This window comes from Equus przewalskii, chromosome 6, assembly GCF_037783145.1.
Source record: "Equus przewalskii isolate Varuska chromosome 6, EquPr2, whole genome shotgun sequence".
Lineage (NCBI taxonomy): Eukaryota > Metazoa > Chordata > Mammalia > Perissodactyla > Equidae > Equus > Equus przewalskii.
Window position 1 is genome coordinate 83520176 of NC_091836.1, and position 22264 is coordinate 83542439.

General features: G+C 37.0%; 1 protein-coding gene across 3 annotated transcripts in view; it reads left to right on the top strand.

The window, feature by feature from the left end:
• PDE3B (phosphodiesterase 3B) overlaps positions 1 to 22264 on the top strand; it is a 184412-nt gene that overhangs the window by 121940 nt on the left and 40208 nt on the right. For all 3 annotated transcript variants that reach the window (XR_011541637.1, XM_008530690.2, XM_070626410.1), the window contains exons 5-7: positions 9856 to 9962; positions 20362 to 20572; positions 21147 to 21223. Coding sequence is in view for 2 of the 3 variants with exons in the window: in XM_008530690.2 (XP_008528912.2) it covers positions 9856 to 9962; positions 20362 to 20572; positions 21147 to 21223 (395 nt within the window). In the remaining variant the exon portion in view is untranslated. The remainder of the gene's footprint in view (positions 1 to 9855; positions 9963 to 20361; positions 20573 to 21146; positions 21224 to 22264) is intronic.

Consider the following 22264-nt stretch of genomic DNA (forward strand, 5'->3'; position numbering starts at 1 on the left):
GTAGTCCCTTTGTTCATTTTTTCTTTTGTTTCCCTTTCCTGAGTAGACATGGTATTCGAAAAGATCCTCTGAGACCCATGTCTAAGAGTATACTGCCTATATTTTCTTGTAGGAATTTTATGGTTTCAGGTCTTACATTCACGTCTTTAATCCATTTTGAGTTAATTTTTGTGAAGGTGTAAGATAATGGTCTACTTTCATTCTTTTGCCTGTGACTGTCCAGTTTTCCTGACATCATTTATTGGAGAGACTTTCCTTTCTCCATTGTATGTTCTTGGCTTCTTTGTGGAAGACTAGTTGTCTATAGATGTGTAGTTTTATTTCTGGGCTTTCAGTTCTGTTCCATTGATCTGTGTGTCTGCTTTGGGCTAGTAGTATGCTGTTTTGATTACTATAGCTTTGTAGTATACTTGTTTTTTTTTTTTTTTAGGAAGATTAGCCCTGAGCTAACTGTTGCCAATCCTCCTCTTTTTTCTGAGGAAGACTGTCCCTGAGCTAACATCCGTGCCCATCTTCCTCTACTTTATATGTGGGACGCCTACCACAGCATGGCTTGCCACACGGTGCCATGTCCACACCCAGGATCCGAACGAGCAAACCCCGGGCCGCCAAAGTGGAACGTGCATACTTAACCGCTGCACCACTGGAGTGGCCCCTGTAGTATACTTTTAAGTCAGGGATTGTGATGCCTCCAGCTTTCGGGTCTTCTCGTTCCATATAAATTTTAGGATTCTTTGTTCTATTTCCGTGAACGTCATTGGGATTCTGAATGGGATTGCATGGAATCTGTAGATTGCTTTAGGTAATATGGACAGTTTAACATCTTTTATGCTTTCAACCCATAAGCATGGAATATCTTTCCATTTCTTTTTCGATTTCTTTCAATAATGTCATAGTTTTCAGTGTATAGGTCTTTCACCTCCTTAGTTAAGTTTGTTCCTAGATATTTTATTGTTTTTGTTGCGATTGTATATGGGGTTGTATTCCTGAGTTCTCTTTCCGTTAGTTCGCTATTAGAGTATAGAAATGCAACTGATTTTTCTAAGTTGATTTTGTACTCAGCAACTTTGCTGTAGTTGTTGATTATTTCTAATAGTTTTCTGATGGAATCTCTAGGATTTTCTATATATGGACCATGTCATTCACAAACAGTTTCACTTCTTCATTGCCTATTTGGATACATTTAAATTTTTTTTTCCTGATTGTTCTGACCAAAACCTCCAGTATTATGTTGAATAGGAGTGGCAAGAGTGGGCAGCCATGTTGTGTTCCTGTTGTCAGAGGGATCTCTTTCAGTTTTTCACCATTAAGTATGATGTTGGCTGTGGGTTTGTCATATTTGGCCTTTATTATTTTGAGGTACTTTCCATCCAAACACATTTTATTGAGAATTTTTATCATAAATAGATGTTTGATCCTTCAAATGCTTTCTCTGCGTCTATTGAGATAAGCATGTGGTGTTTATTCCTCATGTTGTCAATGTGGTGTATCACGTTGATTGATTTGCAGATGTTGAACCCTCCCTGTGTCCCTACTATAAATCCCACATCATGGTGGTGTATGATCCTTTTAATGTATTGTTGTATTTGGTTTGCCAGTATTTTGTTGAGAAGTTTTGCATCTATGTTCATCAGCTTTATTGATCTGTAATTTTCCTTCTTTGTGTTGTCCTTGTCTAGTTTTGATATCAGGGTGATGTTGGCCTAATAGAATGAGGTAGGAAGCATTCAGTCTTCTTAAATTTTTTGGAATAGTTTGAGAAGGACAGGTATTAAATCTCCTTTAAATGTTTGGTAGAATTCTCCAGAGAAGCCATCTGGTCTTGGATTTTAGTTTTTTGGGAGGTTTTTGATTACTGTTTGAATGCCTTTCCTTTTGATTGGTCTATTCAAATTCCCTGTTGCTTCTTGATTCAGTTTGGGAGGTTGTGTGAGTCTAAGAATTTATCCATTTCTTCTAGGTTATCCAATTTGTTAGCATCAAATTTTTCATAGTATTCTTTTATAATACTTTGTATTTCTATGGTATCCATTGTCATTTCTCTTCTTTCATTTCTAATTTTATTTATCTGAGCCTTCTCTCTTTTTTCTTAGGGAGTCTGGCCAAGACTTGGTCAATTTTATCTTCTCAAATAACCAGCTCTTTATTTTGTTGATCCTTTCTACTGGTTTTTTAGTCTCTTTCACTTATTTCTGCTCTAATTTTTATTATTTCCCTCCTTCTGCTGACTGTGGGCTTCGGTTTTTCTTCTTTTTCTCATTCTGTTTAGTTTAAGATTACTTATTTGAGATTTTTCTTGTTTATTCAAGTGGGCCTGTATTGCTATGAATTTCCCTCTTAGGACTGCTGTTGCTGCATTCCCGTGAGAGCTGGTGTGTTGTATTTTTATTTTCATTTGTCTCCAGATATTTTTTGATTTCTTCATTGATTTAGTGGTTGTTCAGTTGCATATTTTTTATTCTACCCCTTTTGTTACTTTGTCGGCTTTTTTCTTGTAGTCGGTTTCTAGTTTCAGTATTGTGGTTGGAAAAGAGGCTTGATATGATTTCAGTCGTCTTAAATTTATTGAGGCTTGCCTTGTTTCCCAACTTATGGTTTGTCTTTGAGAATGTTCCATGTGCACTTGAGAACAATGTGTATTCTGATGTTTTAGGATGGAATATTATATCTATTAAGTCCATCTGGTTTGGCATTTCCTGTAAGGCCAGTGTTTCTTTGTTGACTTTGTGTCTTGATGATGTATCCATTGATGTAAGTGGGGTGTTGAGGTCCTCTACTATTACTGTGTTGCTGTCAGTTTCTCCCTTTGGGTCTCTTAGTAGTTGCTTTATATACTTTGTGCCTTTGTTAGGTGCATATATGTTCATAAGTGTTATTTTCTCTTGGTGGAATGTCCCTTTTATCATTATATACTGCCCCTCTTTGTCTCTCTTTGTCTTTTTTATCTCGAAGTCAGCTTTGTCTGATGTAAGTATGGCAACACCTGCTTTATTTGCTTGCCCATTTGCTTGGAGTATTATCTTCCATCCCTTCACTCTGATCCTATGTTTGTCTTTAGAGCTGAGATGTGCTTCCTGGAGGCAGCATATTTTTGGGTCTTATTTTTTAATCCATCTAGCCACTCTTTGTCTTTTATTGGAGAATTCAATCCATTTACATTTAGAGTGATTATTGATATTGAGGCTTAATACTGCCATTTCATCATTTGTTTCCCAGTTATTATCTATTTCCCTTGTATTTCTGACTGCCATTTCAGTTTAGTGGTTTTCTGTGATAGTTTTCTCTTCCTTTATGATTTGTGGCCCTGTTCTGATTTTTTGTTTAGTGGTTACCATGAGGTTTGTATAAAAGATCTCATGGATGAGAGAGTCCATTTTCTGATAACCTCTTATCTCCATTAGCCTAAGCATGTTCCATCCCTTTTCTCTTCCCCTTCTGAGTTACTGTCGTCACAAATTATTCTTTTTTGTGCTGTGATTTTGTAACTAAATTGAAGTGTGTACAGTTATTTTTGATGCTTTCCTTCCCTTTATCTTTTATGTTATAATCAAATGTTTGCTGACCTGTTCTGATAGAGAGCTGCAGTTTTCTGATTTTGTTGTTCTCTTTATTTCCTTGCTCAAAGCTTTGTAAACCTTTGTCTTTTGTTTCAGGTAGGAGGGCTTCTTTCATCATATCTTGTAAAGGAGGTCTGGTGGCAATGAACTCCCTCAGCTTTTGTTTATCTGGGAAAGCTTTTATTTCTCCATTGTATCTGAAAGATAGTTTTGCTGGATAGAGTATTCTTGGCTGAAAGTTTTTGTCTTTCAGTATTTTTTTTCCTTAAAGATTGGCACCTGAGGGGCTGGCCCTGTGGCTGAGTGATTAAGTTTACGTGCTCTGCTTCGGCGGCCCAGGGTTTCACTGGTTTGGATCTTGGGCATAGACATGTCACGCTCATCAGGCCATGCTGAGGTGGCATCCCACATGCCACAACCAGAAGGACCCACAACTAAAAATATACCAGGGAGAAAAAGGAAAAATAAAATCTTTACAAAAAAAAGATTGGCACCTGAGCTACCATCTGTTGCTAAGCTTTTTTTTTTTCTTCTTCTCCCCAAAGCCCCCCAGTCCATAGTTGTATATTCTAGCTATAGGTCCTTCTGGTTGTGCTATGTGGGATGCCACCTCAGCATGGCCTGACGAGCAGTGCCATGTTTGCGCCAAGGATCTGAAGTGGCGAAACCCTGAGCCAGCCAAGCAGACAGAGCCCGTGAACTTAATCACTCGGACATGGGGCTGGTCCTTGTCTTTCAGTATTTTGAATATATCATCCCATTCTCTCCTAGCCTGTAAGGTTTCTGCTGAGAAATCCAATGAAAGCCTGATAGAGGTTCCTTTGTAGGTTGCTTTCTTCTGTATTAATATTTTTTCCTTGTGATTGACTTTGGTCAATTTTCATATTATATGCCTTTTAGAAGGTCTTTTTGCTTTGTTGTAATTAGGAGTTCTATTGGCTTCTTGTACTTGTAATTCCAGTGCCTTCCCCAGGTTTGGGAGGTCCTTAGCTATTGTTTCTTTGAACAAGCTCTGCTCCTTTCTCCTTCTTTTCCCTCTGAAGTACCTATAATCCTTATGTTGCTCTTCCTAATTAAGTTGGATATTTCTCGAAGAACTTCTTAACTTTTTAAAATCGTAGTTCTCTCTCCTCTACCTGTAGCATTTCTACATTTCTGTCCTCTGATTCATCTGTTCCCTGATTCTCTGATAACTGTGTCCTCTATAACATCAACTCTATTTTTTATGGTTTCTAGATGATTTTTTATTTCATTAATTTGTGTTCTTCATATCCAGAATTTCTGTTTTTGTTTTTTTTAGAGTTTCAATCTCTTTAATTTTATTCTTGAGCACACTGAACTGTCTGTCTCAATTTTTTTGTAACTCATTCACTTTCTTTATGACAACTATTTTGAGTTCTCTGTCATGTAGATTGTAAATTTCTGTGACTTCAGCATTTGTTTCCTGAGACTTGTCATTTTCCTTCTGCTGTGAAGTGTTACTGTAGTTCTTCATGGTGTTTGAAGAATTGATCCTTTGCTGGTGCATTTGTGGTAGTATCAGGTCGCAGATTCCACCTGTCACTGCTGGATGGGAGCAGGAGCTGTGTTTTCTGATCCTGCCCCATCTGCTGGAAGTTTTGTCGGTAGGGCTACTCTGTGCTTGCTACTCTGTGCTTGCGTGGCCTGGCCACAGCCACTCTGCAGGTTGTGCTGACATGGGCAGGGCCTCTACACTGGGTGGGCAGGTCAGGCGCCAAAGGTGGGGCCTCTGTTCTCGGCAGGGGACTGGCTAAGCTGCTGTGCTAGGCGACAAGGGTGCCTATGCTGGGGGTGAGCCACCACTCAGTGGGTCCTGTGAGCTGCTGTGCTCCATGAGCAAGGCGTCTTCTTGCCTACATTGCAGTAAGGGCAAGGGGCACCCACACGGGGGCTGAGCCACCACTTGGTGGGTCCCATGGGCTGTGGTGCTCTGCAGGCAGGGATCCCTTCTGAGTGTGCTGGATGCCTTCTTGGCTGTGCTGTGCTCAGTGCATAGGCGCCTTCATGGCGGCTGAGCTGCAGCCACTTGGTGTAGATCATTCTCACTGTCAGGGTCACTGTGGCATGGTGGGTGCTCCCATGGGCTGGGCTGTAACTCCAAAAGCATTTGCTCAGGTTGGGCTGTATGACACATATTTCTTAACCATGGGGCATATTGCCTTGAGAATACTGGTTTTAAGAAAGAATGATGAAAATTGTTCTTTTTGAAAATCTATCACACTGATGTTAATAGCAATGCATTTGAAATTAAGGAAACATTTGATACATTGAGTTGAGGTCATTTTTATCCTGCTGCCTCAGGCGATTGATATTAAAATAGAAATATGGTCAAGTAAGACTAATTTTTAACTGTGAGAGGTGTTCATATAAAAGTAAATGTAGGCCAATTCGATATATTCACTTAACTCTCATTAAAACAAAATCATATGCCTCATATTTGGAAATTTGGAGAATAAAGTAATTGATGGTATTATGTAATATCTACTTTAAAGAGTTAAGGCTACGGAGAATAAAGTAATTGATGGTATTATGTAATATCTACTTTAAAGAGTTAAGGCTACAAGTAATTTTCCTAGTGTACAGAAGCTGGAGCTTCTCAGTAATAAATCTCTAAGTGTACTTTGAACATAGAGTGACCTGGGAATTTACAACCACAGTTTCTTTTGAAATTTAAGTCTCTAGATCAGTGCTGTCCAATAGAAATTTCTGTGATGATGGGAATATTTTATATCTGTAGTGTCCATATGGAAGTCCCTAGTTACATGTGTCTAATATGACTAAGGAACTGAATTTAAACTTTATTTAATTTTAATTAAAATATAAAGGGCCATAGGCAACTATCATGTAGACATATGGCGACCATATTAGACTGTGTAGCTATAGACCTTTAATGTGTGGTGATATTCAGGAGTCTTTAGGCTTTAGTAGCACAAAATGAGTAGACTGTGACTCTGGACACACGGAGCATTCATCTTGACTTTATTAGAGTGCTCTAGAACTGAGATCAGATATCCTAGATTTTTGAGTCTTGATTGGAATACAGCTTTGGATTCTGATCACAGCTTCTCTGACTGTGATTTTAAATGACCTTGACTGTGATTTCAACATGATTCCAAACTGAACCTCTCATTCCCTGAAACTATGCCTGAAACCAAATTTCTCATGCTTCCAGCTGCTTTTTCATCTGTTACTATGGTTCTGCCCTTTTTTCCTGGCACAATGATGCTATCCTCTAGTTTAGTGGTTGCTTACAAAATTAATTTACCTAGAAAACTTGGTGTTATATGTGCATTCCATTACCTTATTCTATCTCTTGTCCAGTTGTCCAGTCTCTCTCTGAGTCTCTTTTCCTTCTTCTCCTTTATCACTTTGCTTGCACTGTTTCATTACTCCTTACCTGGGCTATTGAATTATCCTCTTAACTGGCCTTCCCATTTCTAATATTCTTCACCACTTGATCCATCTTCTATCCTTCCACCAAAAATCTTCCTTAAACAGAACTTTGATTATATAGTTTTTCGAGTCATTAAGTTTTTGGACCCTTTACCAATGCCTGTAGAATAGTGCCGAAATTCCTAATGTGAGATTCGAAACCCTGTTATTCCCTCATGACAAAGCTGCACCCTTCGCTGGAAAAATTAAATGAACTAACAGAGATGAACAGTCTTGGCAAAGAATGAGAACAGAAAAATGACTTGGAAAACTCCATAGGTGAAAACAATATGTAACTTGTGTTAGACCCTTCCTTAAAGTTTCCTGATAATTCTTAGTTTAACTCCATTTGAAAATTAAGCTGCATTATATTCTCCAGTCTACCTTTTTTGTGTGAAGAGCAATACAAGATTTAATTTTGCTTTTCTTCATGCTTTGCCTGGAGAAAAAAGTGAAGTATTACAAACCTTATCATAGCTGTAAGAGGAATGCGAAGGAAGAAAACCACAAGGAAGAGGAAGAGTTAGTCCTACTTGAACAGTCACTGTAATACCTACCCTTAAGACTTTATCTCTCTCCATCTCTTAAAGGACTTGAGATTTTAATTAGTTAAGAGGGCTGATTTTTCTGTTTGAATATTGCCCTGGGTGGTATTGTTACTCTTCTTTCCCAGTCTCTTTCACTCCACATGTAGGCAAGGAATACTCAAATACAAAGAATGATGGAGGTTGGTAGGGAGACGAATTTATCGGGTGGTATTATTTGCATTTTTTTGGAAATATTGTCAACTTATTATTATTACTGCTGGCTTGAGGAAAAAATACTATAGACTCTAAAGGCTTGATGTTACATTAGAAGTCCTTTATTCTGAATCTCTAATTTTACAGATGGAGGAATACACACAAAGATAGAATCAGAATGGTTTTGTGGAAAGAGCATATACTTCAGAGTCAAAGAAATTGGAAGTTGAAATTTGAGCACTGCCACTGTGAATTTTAGCTGTGTGAATTTGGGGACATTATTTAGTCTCTTGAAGCCTTAGTTTTCTTAACTGTAAAACAGGAATAACAATCAAGTTGTTCAGATGACTAAAAGAGACGAAGTATGTAAAGTACCTAGAACAATGGATGATGTATGGTAAATATTCAAAATAGTACTGTTATAATTTTTGTTAATATCATTAAAAAAGTTTTAATGAAGTGGTTGCCAACTGGTTTTAGATGCCTTCTCTTTGTAATGCAGAATTTTTTCTCCCGTGGGGATATGGAACAAACTAGATTTCTAGAAAAAGACCCAAGGAGAGCCTTGAAGCAGAAGTTAGTGAAAGGAAAAGAGTCCATTCACTCAAAATCAGGGAGCAGAAAAGACCTCTTCTCTAGAAAAGTGGGAACCTAAAGAGAAGATCATTCATTTATTCCACAAAAATTTGTTGAACACTTTTATCAGGCACTGTGCCATATCCACTGTGAATGCAGAGATATATCTTAGTCCCCCTAAAGAAATTCACAAATCAGTAAGGGGAAAGAATCTGTAAGCAGTGAGATTATAATACATTATGGGTAAACGTTATAATAGAGTCTTGAACAAAAACCTCTTAGATCACAGAAAAACAGATCTTCTTTGAGTAATGGAGTGTGGAAGTGCAGAAAAGATGAAGGAGTTGGGGAAGAGCTCATTGAGAACCTAGCCTACACTAGAAAATACTGAGCGAAAAATATCTGGATTTGTCCCTGAGCCTGTGGCAAAGTGCCCACATCAGGAGTTGATAACAGAAGAGAACAGGCTAGTGAATAGTGAAGAAAGGAATTTGTGGTGTGCCTGGCTTATTCACGGCACTTGGCCAAAACCCTTCAAATATATAATCTTAAGTTGCATTTTATGTATCACATTGATGTAGTATGATTGCCTACTTATATTTAATTTCTTCATAAGAGCCCTAAAACCTATAATAAATATTTCAGTTATAGGAAGTGACTGAGTTAATGGGTAATCAATATCTGTGAAGAAAGGGAACAGAAAATAGTGAAAAACTATATAATTTAGGACAGTGATTCTCAGTGCAGTCCCTGGATCCAGCAAAATCAACATCACCTAAGAACTTGTTAGAAATGGAAATTATCTGGCCCTACCCCAGACCTACTGAAACAGAAATCCTGGGGGTGGGCCTAGTAATCTGTTGTAAGAAGTTCTCCTGGTGAGATTAATAACCTGCCGTTTTTTTGTGTGAGTGTGTGTGAGGGAGATTAGTCCTGAGCTACCATCCACTGCAAATCTTCTTTTTGCTTGAGGAAGATTGGCCTTGAGTTAACATCTGTGCCAGTCTTCCTCTAGTTTGTATGTGGAACACCACCACAGCATGGCTTGATAAGTTGTGTGTAGGTCCATGCCCAGGATCTGAACCTGTGAACCCCGGGCCGCTAAAGTGGAGTGCATGAACTTAACCACTACGCCACTGGGCCGGTCCCTAATAACCTGCTTTATGCCACGGTTCAGTAATCTATAACCTGTGGATCCAATGTGGTCCATAATCTGCTTTTATAAATAAAATTATATTGAAACACAGTTGTACTTATTTATTATTATTTATGGCTGCTTTTGTGCTACAGTGGCACAGTATTGAGTAGTTGGAACAGAGACCTTATGGCCTGCAAAGCCAAACGTATTTATTATTTGTTCCTTTACAGAAAAAGTTTGCTGACTCCTGCTTTAGGCCTTAGGCATTAGGTAGATGTCTAAACTCTGAAAGTATAAGCAGATATTTGCTAATTGAATGGAAGACCATGAAGGAAAAAGAGGAAATTTCCTATGATTTTAAAATTCTTAACCTGTTATCTTTCCGTTTTAGTCAAGGATGCTATCTAAATGGGCCTTTTAGTTCAAATCTACTGACAATCCCGAAGCAAAGGTCATCTTCTGTGTCGCTAACTCACCATATAGGTCTGAGAAGAGCTGGTAAGACATCATTCTTTACGATTTAAATATGGGTGGTCTCAAAGTATATAGTAGTGAAAATATTTTTCATTACACATTTAGAGCTAAGTTTGAATACCATTTCATGTGTTGTAAGTTAATATGACTAAGCAGTTTGGGTTGGCTATTAGTTGACTATTTGCTCATTCATTGAGTAAACGCTTTCTGAACATCTACTATTTACCAGACACTTTGTTAGGCACTAGGGATTCAGGGGTAAAATATAAAACTATTTAACTAATAGTTGCAAATTCAGATTCACATATCCATAAAGAGGGAAGATCCTCAGAAAAGGGTATTCTTTTGTGGCATGGTAATTGTAGAGAAAATATTTACTTTAGAAAAATATTATTTTCTACTCTCTTAATATGAGAGTAGAAAAACCCTAGCTATATCCTAATTATGATAGGATTTACTTATTTATGATATAATTGACATATAGCATTATATTAGTTTCAGGTGTACAGCATAATGATTCGATATTTGTACATATTGCAAAATGACCACCATAGTAAGTCTAGTTAATATCTGTCACTATAGATAGTTAAAAATTTTTTTTCTTGTGATGAGAACCTTTTTTTGTGAGGAAGAGTGGCCCTGAACTAACATCTGCCACCAATCTTCCGCTTTTAGCTTGAGGAAGATTGTCCCTGAGCTAAGATCTGTGCCAATCTTCCTTTGTTTTATTTGGGATGCTGCCACAGTGTGGCTTGATGAGCGGTGCTAGGTCTGCACCCAGGATGCAAACCTGTGAACCCTGGGCTGCCGAAGTAGAGCATGTCCACTTAACTACTACACCACTGAGCTGGCCCCTGTGATAAGAACTTTTAAGACCTATTCTCTTAGCAACTTTCAAATATACAATACAGTATTATTAACTATAGTCACTATGCTATACGTTACACCCCCAGGATTTTCTTGTTTTATAACTGAATGTTTGTACTTTTTGACTCCCTTCACCCATTTTACCCACCCCTCACTAGTGGGAATTTTCTTTAACTGAAAAGATTATAGAATGCTTTAAAACTTTTTGGATGAAAGATGTTTTCTAGGTACAACATAGTAATAACATAACAACACTGATATTCTGCTTTCAAAGTACATTATGTCTGGTGATAGACAGGGGCAATGGGATATACATACAGTCACAAAATTCTTGTACACACAATATTTGGCATGAAATAGAAAACTAACATGCCAAGAGGCAGGAAAATGTTATTGATAAGCAAGAAGAGCAGACACTAGAAGGAGATCTACATATGATATTGATGTTGGATTTAACAAAGTCTTTAAAATAACAATGATGTTTTAAAAGAAATAGAAGGAAAGATGGAGAAAAATGGATGGATAATTTTAACAGAGAACTGGCACACACAGAAAAGAAAAAGTAGTCAGTCTAGAACTGAGAAATGTAGTTGATTAAATTAAAAGCTTATAAGATGGGGCTGGCCCCGTAGCCGAGTGGTTAAGTTTGCGCGCTCCGCTGCAGGCAGCCCAGTGTTTCATTGGTTCAAATCCTGGGTGCGGACATGGCACTGCTCATCAAGCCACACTGAGGCAGCATCCCACATGCCACAACTAGAAGGACCCACAACGAAGAATACACAACTATGTACCGGGGGCCTTTGGGGAGAAAAAGGAAAAAAATAAAATCTTTAAAAAAAAAAAAAAGCTTATAAGATGGTTTGAAAACAGATTGGACACAACAGAAAACAAAGAGTAGTGAACTTGAAGCCAGAGATATAGAAACTATCCAAACTAAAACCCACAGATGGAAAAAATATATAAATAAGCAAAGATGTTTGGTTTCCGGTTCTGCCTGTAAGGAACTTGGAAGTCACCATTCTGTCCTAACAACAACTAAGAAGTTGGACAGCCTGAAAAATCAACAACTGTTTTAGGGTCTCTAAGGGAGGTAAGGACACAGAGCAAACTGCTGCCTCCAGAATTGGAGGGATAAACAGGCAAATGCAGATTACTCAAGGCTGACTGGAGCAGAGACTCACAAGGGGAACTCAGTGAGCGCCAGTGCCTTGAATCAGTACTGGGGTAGGAAAACCTGCACTGTAACTGGCAAATTGCTGGAGGGTCAGTGGGGACAACTCTGAGAGTTAAAAACTCCAGGGGGAGCTAGTCATGGGGGAGGGTCCCCACAGTTTTTTGAGGTACACCTCCAGAAGTTCAACCAGGTTTCCACAGTAAATATTAGAGAAAATGCTTCTGTCAGGGGAGGGGAAAGGAACCTTTTTGAAATACAACAGAGCACCCTATTCTTCTTAACAAGACCTGCCCGCAGGAGAAACTAGTTACCCAGAGCCTCACCTCCCGGGGTATTATCAGGACCTGACTGACCTGCGGGAAGGGTAGTACCCAACTCCAGTCAGCTGTAGCCCTCCTCTCCCACCAAAGCAGGGAGGCAAAAAAAGCCCTAAGAAACACTTGTGAAGTTCACAGTTCGGAGACTTGGCTCACAAAAGAAAGACCTAATCATAGGACTGCATAACACTTCTCCCCAACACTTCACCACCACATTACTAAAGTCTTATTTATAGCAGTTCCTTTTACAGATACATTATGTCTGGCTATCAAGAGAAAATTACAAGGCACACCAAAAGGCAAAAAACACAATTTGGAGTGAGAGAGAAAACCATCAGAACCAGACATGGCAGGGATTTCAGAATTATCAGACTGGGAATTTATTTATTTATTTTTGGTGCGGAAGATTTGCTCTCAGCTAACATCCATTGCCAACCTTTCTCTTTTTTTTTTCTGCTTGAGGAAGATTAGCCCTGAGCTAACATCTGTTCCAATCTTCCTCTAATTTGTATGCAGGATGCCTCCACAGCGTGGCTGACGAGTGGAGTAGGTTTGCACCTGGGATCCAAATCTGTGAACCTGGCCACTGAAGCGGAGCATGTGGAACTTGAACCAGTTAGCCACAGGGCTGGCCTCCAGACTGGGAATTTAAAACAACCATGATTAGGGCCAGCCCTGGTGGCCTAGTGGTTAAATCTGGTGTGCTCTGCTTAGGTGATCCAGGTTCAGTTCCCAGGTGCAGACCTATACCACTCGTCAGTGGCTATGCTGTGGCAGCAGCTCCCATACAAAAAGAGGAAGATTTCAACAGATGTTAGCTTAGGGTGAATCTTCCTCAGCAGAAAGAAGAAGACTGGCAACAGATGTTAGCTCAGGGTGAATCTTCATCAGCAAAAAAACCCAAAAAAACAAAAAACAGTGAACTTTTCTTTTAAAAACAAACAACAACTATGATTAATATGCCAAGGGCTCTAACAGATAAAGTAGACAACATGCAAGAATGGAGGGACACTGTGAGCAGAGAGATGGAAATCCTTAAAAAATCAAAAATAAATGGTAGAGGTCAAAAACACTAACAGAAATGAAGAATGCTTTTGACGGGCCTATGAGTAGGCTGCACACAGCTGAGGAAAGAACCTCTGATGTTGGGGATATGTCAGCAGAGACCTTCAAAACTGAAAAACATAGAAAGCAAAACTGAAAAAAACAAAACAGAATGTCCAAGCACTGTGCGACAACTACAAAGGAATACCAGAAGGAGAAGAGAGAAAGAAATGGAAGAAATATTTGAAACAATAATGACTGAGAATTTCCTCAAATTAATGTCAGACACCAAACCACAGATCCAGGAAGCTCAGAGAACATCAAACAGGATAAATGCCAAAAAACAATACCTAGGCATATAATTTTCAAATTATAGAAAATGAAAGATAAAGAAAAAGTCCTTAAAGAAGCCAGAGGGGAAAAAATACCTTACCTATAGAGGAACAAAGATAAGAATTACGTCCAAGGTTTTGGAAATCATGCGAGCAGGAACAGAGTGGAGTAAAATATTTAATGTGTTGAGAGGAAAAATACCACTAATCTACAATTATATACCCTGTGAAATTATCCTTCAAAACTAAAGGAGAAATAAAGACTTTTTCAGATGAAGAAAAATTGAGGGAACTTGTTTCCAGTAGATCTGACTTGCAAGAAATGTTAAAAGAAGTTCTTTAAAGAGAAGGAAAGTAATATCGGTCAGAAACTCAGCTCTACGTAAAGAAAGGAAGAGCACTGAAGAAGGAATAAATGAAGGGAAAATACAAACTTCTATTCTTATTTTTATTTGATCTCACAGATAACAGTTTGTTCAGAATAATAAGAGCAGCAATGTTTTTGATTGTGTGTGCTTACATATATTTTATGTATATATGTTTTGAATGCTTATATATAAGTGAAAGGAATGACAGCAATGATACAAGGAATAGAGGAATTAGGATTATTTTGTTATTATAAGGTACTCACACTATCTGTAAAGTGGTATAGTGTTGTTTGAAAGTGGACTTGGGTTAGTGGCAAACATATGTTGCAAATTTTAGGACAACCACTAAAAAAAAGTAGAAAAGGAAATATAGTGGATATTCTAAGAAAGGAGAAAAAGTGGAATCATAAAATGTTCAAATAAAACCACAAAAGGCAGAAGAGGAGTGGAAGACAAAAATAGGAACAAACAACAAGGGCAACAAATAGAAAACTGTAAAAGATATGGTAGATATTAATTCAACTATATCAGTAATCACTTTGGACATGAGTGATCTACAGGCACCAATTAAAAAACAAAGATTGTTAGAGTTGATCAAAGAGGAATACCCAACTATATGTTGGGTACAAGAAACCCACTTTAAATATAAAGGCTTGTGAAGATTAAAAGTAAGTGGGTGGAGAAAAAGATACCATGCTAACGTTAATCAAAAGAAAGCAGGAGTAGCTATATTAATTTCAGACAGAGCAGACTTCAAAGCTAGGGAAGCTATCAGGGATAAAGAGGGGCATTACATAATGATAAAGGGGTCAATTCTCCAAGAAGATGTAACAGTCCTTAACATGCGTGAGCCTGAATAACAGAACAACATGTAAGAGACATAATGGTGGACACAGTCAGAGATTCTAATGTTTGTGTAACTGAAGTTCCAAAAGAAGAGGAGAGAGACAATAGGGCGGAATAATTTTCCAAAACTAATAAAGGAGCCAACAAATTCATGAAACTCGGTGAACCCCACGAAGGTAGAGAAAATCATAGCTAGATATTTCACCAAAACTCCTGAATTAGAAAATAACAAGAAAATCTCAAAAGCAACCAGGAAAAAAAAGGCTATTTTCCAAAGAACAACATTGATACTGACAGTGACTTTTCAACAGCAAGTTTGGAACCCAAAGATAATGGGAAGGCATATTTGAAGTACTGAAAGAATAAAAATTGCCAACCTGGAATTCTTTATCCAATGAAAATATCCTTTAAAAAGTAAGGTGAAATAGCAGTTTTTCACACAAACAAAAGCTGATAGTATTTATTGCTAGTACACATGCACTACTAAGATTCAGCAGGGACTTCTTTAGCTAGGAGGAAAATGATCCAGATGGAAGCATGGAACTGCAGGAACGAATGAAAAGCACTAGTAAGGCTAAATATGTGGGTGAATTTAAGAAAATATTGATGATTAGAAACAACAGTAAAAACATCCTTGTAGCATGCATAATATATGAAAAAGTCAAATATATGGTAACAGTGGCATAAGGGGTGGGAAAGGGGTAAATGGATTTAAACTTGTACTAGCAATGATTGAAAAGTAGTAAAAAGTTCTAAATTAAGAGAAACTAATACTTCAAAAATGCATATTGTAATATCCAGAGTGATAATTAAAAGAGTGAAAGAAAAAAGTATAAGTAAAAAGCCAATATAGGAGGTAAAATGGCATGATTAAAAAGAAAGACAAGGGGCTGGCCCCGTGGCAGAGTGGTTAAGTTCGTGCGCTCCGCTGCAGGCGGCCCAGTGTTTCGTTAGTTCGAATCCTGGGCGCGGACATGGCACTGCTCATCAAACCACGCTGAGGCAGCGTCCCACATGCCACAACTAGAAGGACCCACAATGAAGAATACACAACTATGTACCGGGGGGCTTTGGGGAGAAAAAGGAAAAAATAAAATCTTTAAAAAAAAAAAAATTGTTTAAAAAAAAAAAAAGAAAGAAAGACAAACTTGAACAATCCAAAAGAATCCAAGAAAAGAGAAAATAAGAAACAAAAACAGAAGGAACAACTAAAAAAGAAATGGCAAATAAGATGGTGGATTAAACACACTATATTACATTAAATATACCCCTTGCAGCTGTTGGGGGCGGGGGATTGCGGCACAGACGGCAGGGATCTGACCAGAATTATTACAGTATATTATCTAAAATGTCCAGTATTCAACAAAAAAATTGAAAATACACTCCAATTAAAAGGCAAAGATTGCCAGACAATTAACAGCACTCAAGTATACGCTCTTTACACGAGGCATACTCTAAGGACCCAGATAGGTTTGATCTCACACTTATAAAATACATGAGCCCAAAATTGATAGAACTAAAGGGAGAAATAGGCAAATCCATATTTATATTTGGAGATTTTAACTCACTATTCTCATTAACTAGCAGAATAAGCAGACCAAAATATTAGTATAGATATACGGAAGATTAGAACAACATGATTTAACTGACTTGACCTAATTGACTATAAAACACTACACTCAGCCATTACAGGATGCATATTTTTTCCAAGAACACATACAAAATTGATCACAATAGACCATTTGCTGGACTATAAAACGAGTCTCAATGAGTTTCAAAGGATTAAAATCATATATAGAGATTGACTTCTGGAGTGGCAGAGAGAGGATCTCAGTAAACTCACTCTCCTACTAAAACAACAAAAATATAAAACAAAAAACCAGAGAACAAACTAGAAGGCATCTATATAAGAGAAACTACTGAACTTTGGTAAGACAGTGGGTTTTGTGACATTTTAATTGGGGGCTATTCCCATGCCCTCTCTCCCCAGCTCAGTGGTATTGTAGCTAAAAGCCAGTAACTTTGCTGAACCTCAGAGAGCACTGACCTCTTTTGGAACTCCATTAAAAGTAGCATCCTGAGAGTACAGTAAACATTTTGTCCAAACTTACAGTTCCCTGGAATCTCTATTCCCAGGGTATTGTGGCTGTTTGATTTGACTTAGAGCTCAGCTCTCCAAAAACACAAACCAAAAAGCCAAACTCTATGCCAGGCAACGATGTGACTGTCTAAGGCTGTGATTTCACTTGGGACAAACAGCAGCTGACTGGGGATTTAAAAGGAAATCCCAGACACTTGATGACCATAGGGAACTTGGAAAGCTCTGACATATTCCTGGGGATCTGCTAGGCTGGACACATGTGCAAGGCTGTGCACATGCCTAGGAAAGATCTGGGAAAGGAGAAGGCTCCGGTCACTGACCTGTAGCTGACCTTGAGGCCCTGCACAGGCAGGAAGTGAAAGCCAAGGCTGTGTTATAAACTGCCTGAAGTTTGAAGGCCTATCTTTTCAAACAGATTCTGGTCTACAGATGACATATAGGCAAGAGAATTAAAGAACTCTTCTGACTCATCATTGGTTGACCCTTAAATTATACTGACCCAGGGGTGACATCTAGGAAGTGAAGCTTAAAAAATAAATCAAAAACTTTAAAAAAAACCAACAAAAAACTAGTAGAGAACTTAATGGCTACACAGCTCAGAGAAAACAGGATCTGCATAATGAGTCCAGGAAAGTCACTCAAAAATAAGCAGAAGCAAGAAAACAAACACAAAACCAGTTAACATAACAAACCTTGGGGGTAGGAGGGCTCTAATACCAGAATTGTTACAATATATTATCTAAAATGTCCAGTTGTAAATAAAAAATTATGACTCATGCAAAGAAACAAGAAATTTTTGCCACGTACACAAAGAAAAGCAGCCAACAGAAAACTTCCCAGAGGGGGTGTGGATTTTGGACTTAGCTATGACTTTAAATCTGCCATGATAAATGTGTTTAAAGAGCTGGAGGAAACCATATCTAAAGTATTTAAGAAAAGTATGACAATAATGTCTTACCAAAGAGAGAATATAAACAAAGAACTGGAAATTATAAAATAAAGTTATAAAGTTATTTTAATAATTATAAAATAATTGCCACTTATACTGAGTATCGGAGGTTCTAGTTGGGGTAGTTAGGTAAAAAGGAATAAAAGAAAGAAGTAAAACTATATTTACAGATGACCTGATCATGTACTTACAAAATCCTAAGAAATTCATTAAAATCTATTAAACCAATAAACAAGTTCGTCAGTGTGGCAGGACACAAGATCTATATGCAAAAATCAATTCTGTTTCTATATACCAGCAAAGAACAATGCAATACTGAAATTAAGGATATAATTCCATTTACAGTTAGCATCAAAGTGAATAAAATACTTTGGAATAAATTTAACAAAATAGTGCAAGACCTGTACACTGAAAATTAGAAAACATTATTGAAAGAAATTAAAGAAGACCTAAATAAATGCAAAAATATCCCATGTTCATGTATCAGAAGACTTAATATTGTTAAGATGGCAATACTCCCTAAATTATTCTCGAGTGAGTTCAATCCTTATCAAAATCTGAGCTGGCTTCTTTGCAGAAACTGATAAACTGATCTTAAAATTCATATGGAAATTCAAGGGACCCAGAATATTGAAAACAATCTTTAATAAAAAAGAAGAAAAAATTGGAGGACTCACACTTCCACATCTTAAAACTTACTATGAGGCTATAGTAATCAAGCTAATGGGGTACTGGCATAAGGATATGCCAACTCAATGGAACAGAATTGAGTGACCAGGAGTAAACCCTTACAGGGTCAATTGAACTACAGTCACATGCAACACATGGAAATATCTTTTTAAAATGTCGAGTAAAGTAAGCAAGGCATAGAAGCATCTATATATATGTCTGATTCAATTTACAAAGTTTGAAAAAGGGCAAAACTAAATTGTTAAGAGATGCATACATATGTTGTATAAAGAAAGGCAAGAAAAACAATACCATAAAAGTCAAAATAATGCTTTCCTTTAATGAGAGGGAGGGATGTTAGAGGACAGGGGTCTCTGATCTCTGGTTATGTTTTATGTCTCTGCTTGAGTGATGAGCCTTCCTGATGTAACTTGTCTGTATGTGCATTATATTTCACAGTAAAAAAGGTTTAAGAGAAAAATGATGAATCTATATTGTAGAAAGTATTTCTTAAAGGTTGCTAGGTTTTTCTCTGTCATTTTCTTCTCTCTTTGATATTTTTCTATGTTATATCAAATTTCTATCCTGAGGTTATTTACCATTTATTCTTCTCAGCCTCTTTTTCAGGATTTTGGACACTCACTGGTATAATTAGAGAAAAGAGCGCTGAAAGTTGAAATTTTAGTCTCCAGTTAGTAACTAAACATTATGACTTTGACAAGCAAGATGCTTCCCCTCTCTAGTTCTCAGCTTCCTCTTCTGAAACAGTAAACTGTTTGACCAAATTATTTGTAAAATCCCATTCAGCCCTAACATTATATGAAATTATAGGAGCCTCTAAACAAATCGATCAGAACAGCAGTGGCAGCCTTGGAAAGAGTATGGTCTCATAGTGTTGACTAAATCGAGTTTCCTGATTTTTTTGGGGGGGGGGGGCGGTAGTTTTTTTTCTTCAAGGTAAAATGAAAATGCTACTTAACTCACAGGGTTACTGTGAAGATTAAATAAAATTACGCATTGTATTAGTAAGTGTTCTCCAGGAAAACAGAACTAATAAAACATTTGTGTGTGTATATATAAATATATACATACATATATATAGGGGGAGGAGAATGGATTTGTTTTAAGGAATTGGCTCTTGAGATTGTGAGGGCGTGGGTCTGAAATTTTCAGGCAGGCTGCCAGGCTGGAAATGAATGAAGGAATTGTCAAATGAATGAGCTGGAAAGATTTGGATATATTTTTTATGGGATTTTCTGTTCTGTTACCATATAATTTTATCATATGCTCAACTTGCTTAATGCTATTAAGAACTTGGGTTCTTCAATAAAAATGAATTTTATCGTGTTGAAAAATATTCAGTAAAACTTGGTAAAGATGTTTTGTTCATGTGGATAATTGAGCTGGTAGGGACACAAAATGTGAAAGATACAGACCAATATGAATTAGGAAAATCTGTGCCACACAGGATGTAAATTTTAGTTATACTCTTAATATTTAGCAAGTCTGTGCGTCCTGCCACAGGGTGTTTAGTCCACAGTCAATGATGATGACAAACATGGTCTATATTCTGCTTAAATTCCTAGAATGTCTTGAAGATAGCTCCACCTAGAAATTTACTTTATCATTTAATTGTAAACACTTTGCTTTCTTTAAGGAAGGAAAATGTTCTTTATAAATACACAAACATAGACAATAAACACATGCAGATACATACATATTTATTTATCTCTTTCCTCTCTTTTAATTTTTAAAGGTGCCTTACCCAGCCTAAGTCCTGTCAATTCTCTCAGTCATGGATCAGTGTCAGCTGGCTCTCTAACTAGTCGATCACCTATAGAATTTCCTGATACTGCTGATTTTCTTACTAAGCCAAGTGTTGTTTTACACAGATCTCTGGGCAATGCACCCAATTCACCAGATTTTTATCAGCAGCTTAGAAATTCTGATAGCAATTTATGTAACAGGTAAGTTTCCCAAATGTTCGTTTCTATTTCAAAATATAGGTTATTTTAATAAAGTATTACCAGTTTTCTAGTTCTATATTATAACTAGGTGATGGATTAAGACTCTGTCCTCTTCTTTATCTAGTAGTTTTTATTCTGAATAAACCTTTTCTCATTTCAGTGCCATTATTCATTTTCCAATTAAATGATCTCCATCTGAAGTGAAATATAGTGTTATTCTATCCATCATAAGATATCAGTAAATGTATGAGAATTATTTTAGTATATAATACCTTAGGGCATATTTATAGTACCTAGTTCACATGCTGTTTATTCTCATTTCTGCTTCAATGGTAATAGGTGTTTACCTCAGAACTCAATGTTGACTTTCAAAATACATTATTTCCTTCAGGGACAGACAGATGCTTCCTAGTATAAAGCCTATAAAGTTTATAGAGAGATTGGAATATTAGGATGTTTTGTAGTTGGTATCTTGGTTAAAAATTAAGCAGATTTTCTAAGTGTATTTAGGTAAAAACATTTTGCCTCATTTGTCATAAATATATATTTATATTTATCTCTTTTATTTTATAAGCTGTGGACATCAAATACTGAACTATGTTTCAACATCTGAATCAGAGTCTGGTACAGACTGCCACAGTGGAAAATCAGGTGAGACTGCAAAAGTCATGTGTGTTTGAATTTAAAAGCAATTTCTTACATTGTTTCTTAAAATCAGTAAATTAGTTTAACTTCAGTTTATCCATCTTTGAAGTGAAAATTATAATGTTTTTGTCTACTTCACCGAGGACTATTTGGAACAAATGATAAAGAATAGATAGTGAAAGTATTTTGAAGAGTAAAAGTGTACTATATAAATGAATGCAGTCTTCTTAGCTTATAAGTAGGGTTCATAAATAGTGAAATTAATTATATTAATGTTGAAATTTATACTGCACAATCTAAGCCCAAAAAGCTTTGCATATGTTTTTTTTTTATGGCATAGAGAGTTGTTTTAAAATTTAATTATATCATTCTGAAACATTTTATATCCTCAAACAAAATATATTGTTGGTGATAAATTTATAATTGTTTTATAACTTAAAAAAATTGATGATTCAAGCATCCATTAATAGTTAACTAGGTAACTCAGATCGTTCCCTCTGAAGGTAGCTAGAAAAGCTGGACAAATTATTAACAACAAAAAACATCTCCTTGAAGCCACTGGAGAATCAACAAGAACTCCTCAGAATTACCAGTACAAGATCTGGAGGAGCATAGAAGTCCAAGAAAGTGAGGCTGGAGTTTAAGGCTGTCGAAGAATGTTTGCTGCTTCCAGAGGGGCCAGTGACTGATAGAAACAGCAGTCCTGTGGGTAGCTTCATGGGACTAGGGAGACAGAGATTGGAGTTGAAGGCCTGCCATGATAGAGATAACTTGGTAAATTCTACAGCGCTACACCCTAGGAATAAAGGTAAACCAGAAATAGGCCCTTTCAGGGGTTGTAGGCTCATATCAATCCCTTCACATACCATAAAATTCAACCTTTGAAAGTGTACAATTCAGTAGTGTTTGGTTTTTATATTTTAAAGCATTGTTAAAACAAAAGAAAACAAAGATGACCAATCCTTCACAAACTCTTCCAAAAAATAGAAGAGGAGGGAACCCAACTCATTCTCTGAGACCAGTGTTACCCTGATACCATAACCAGAC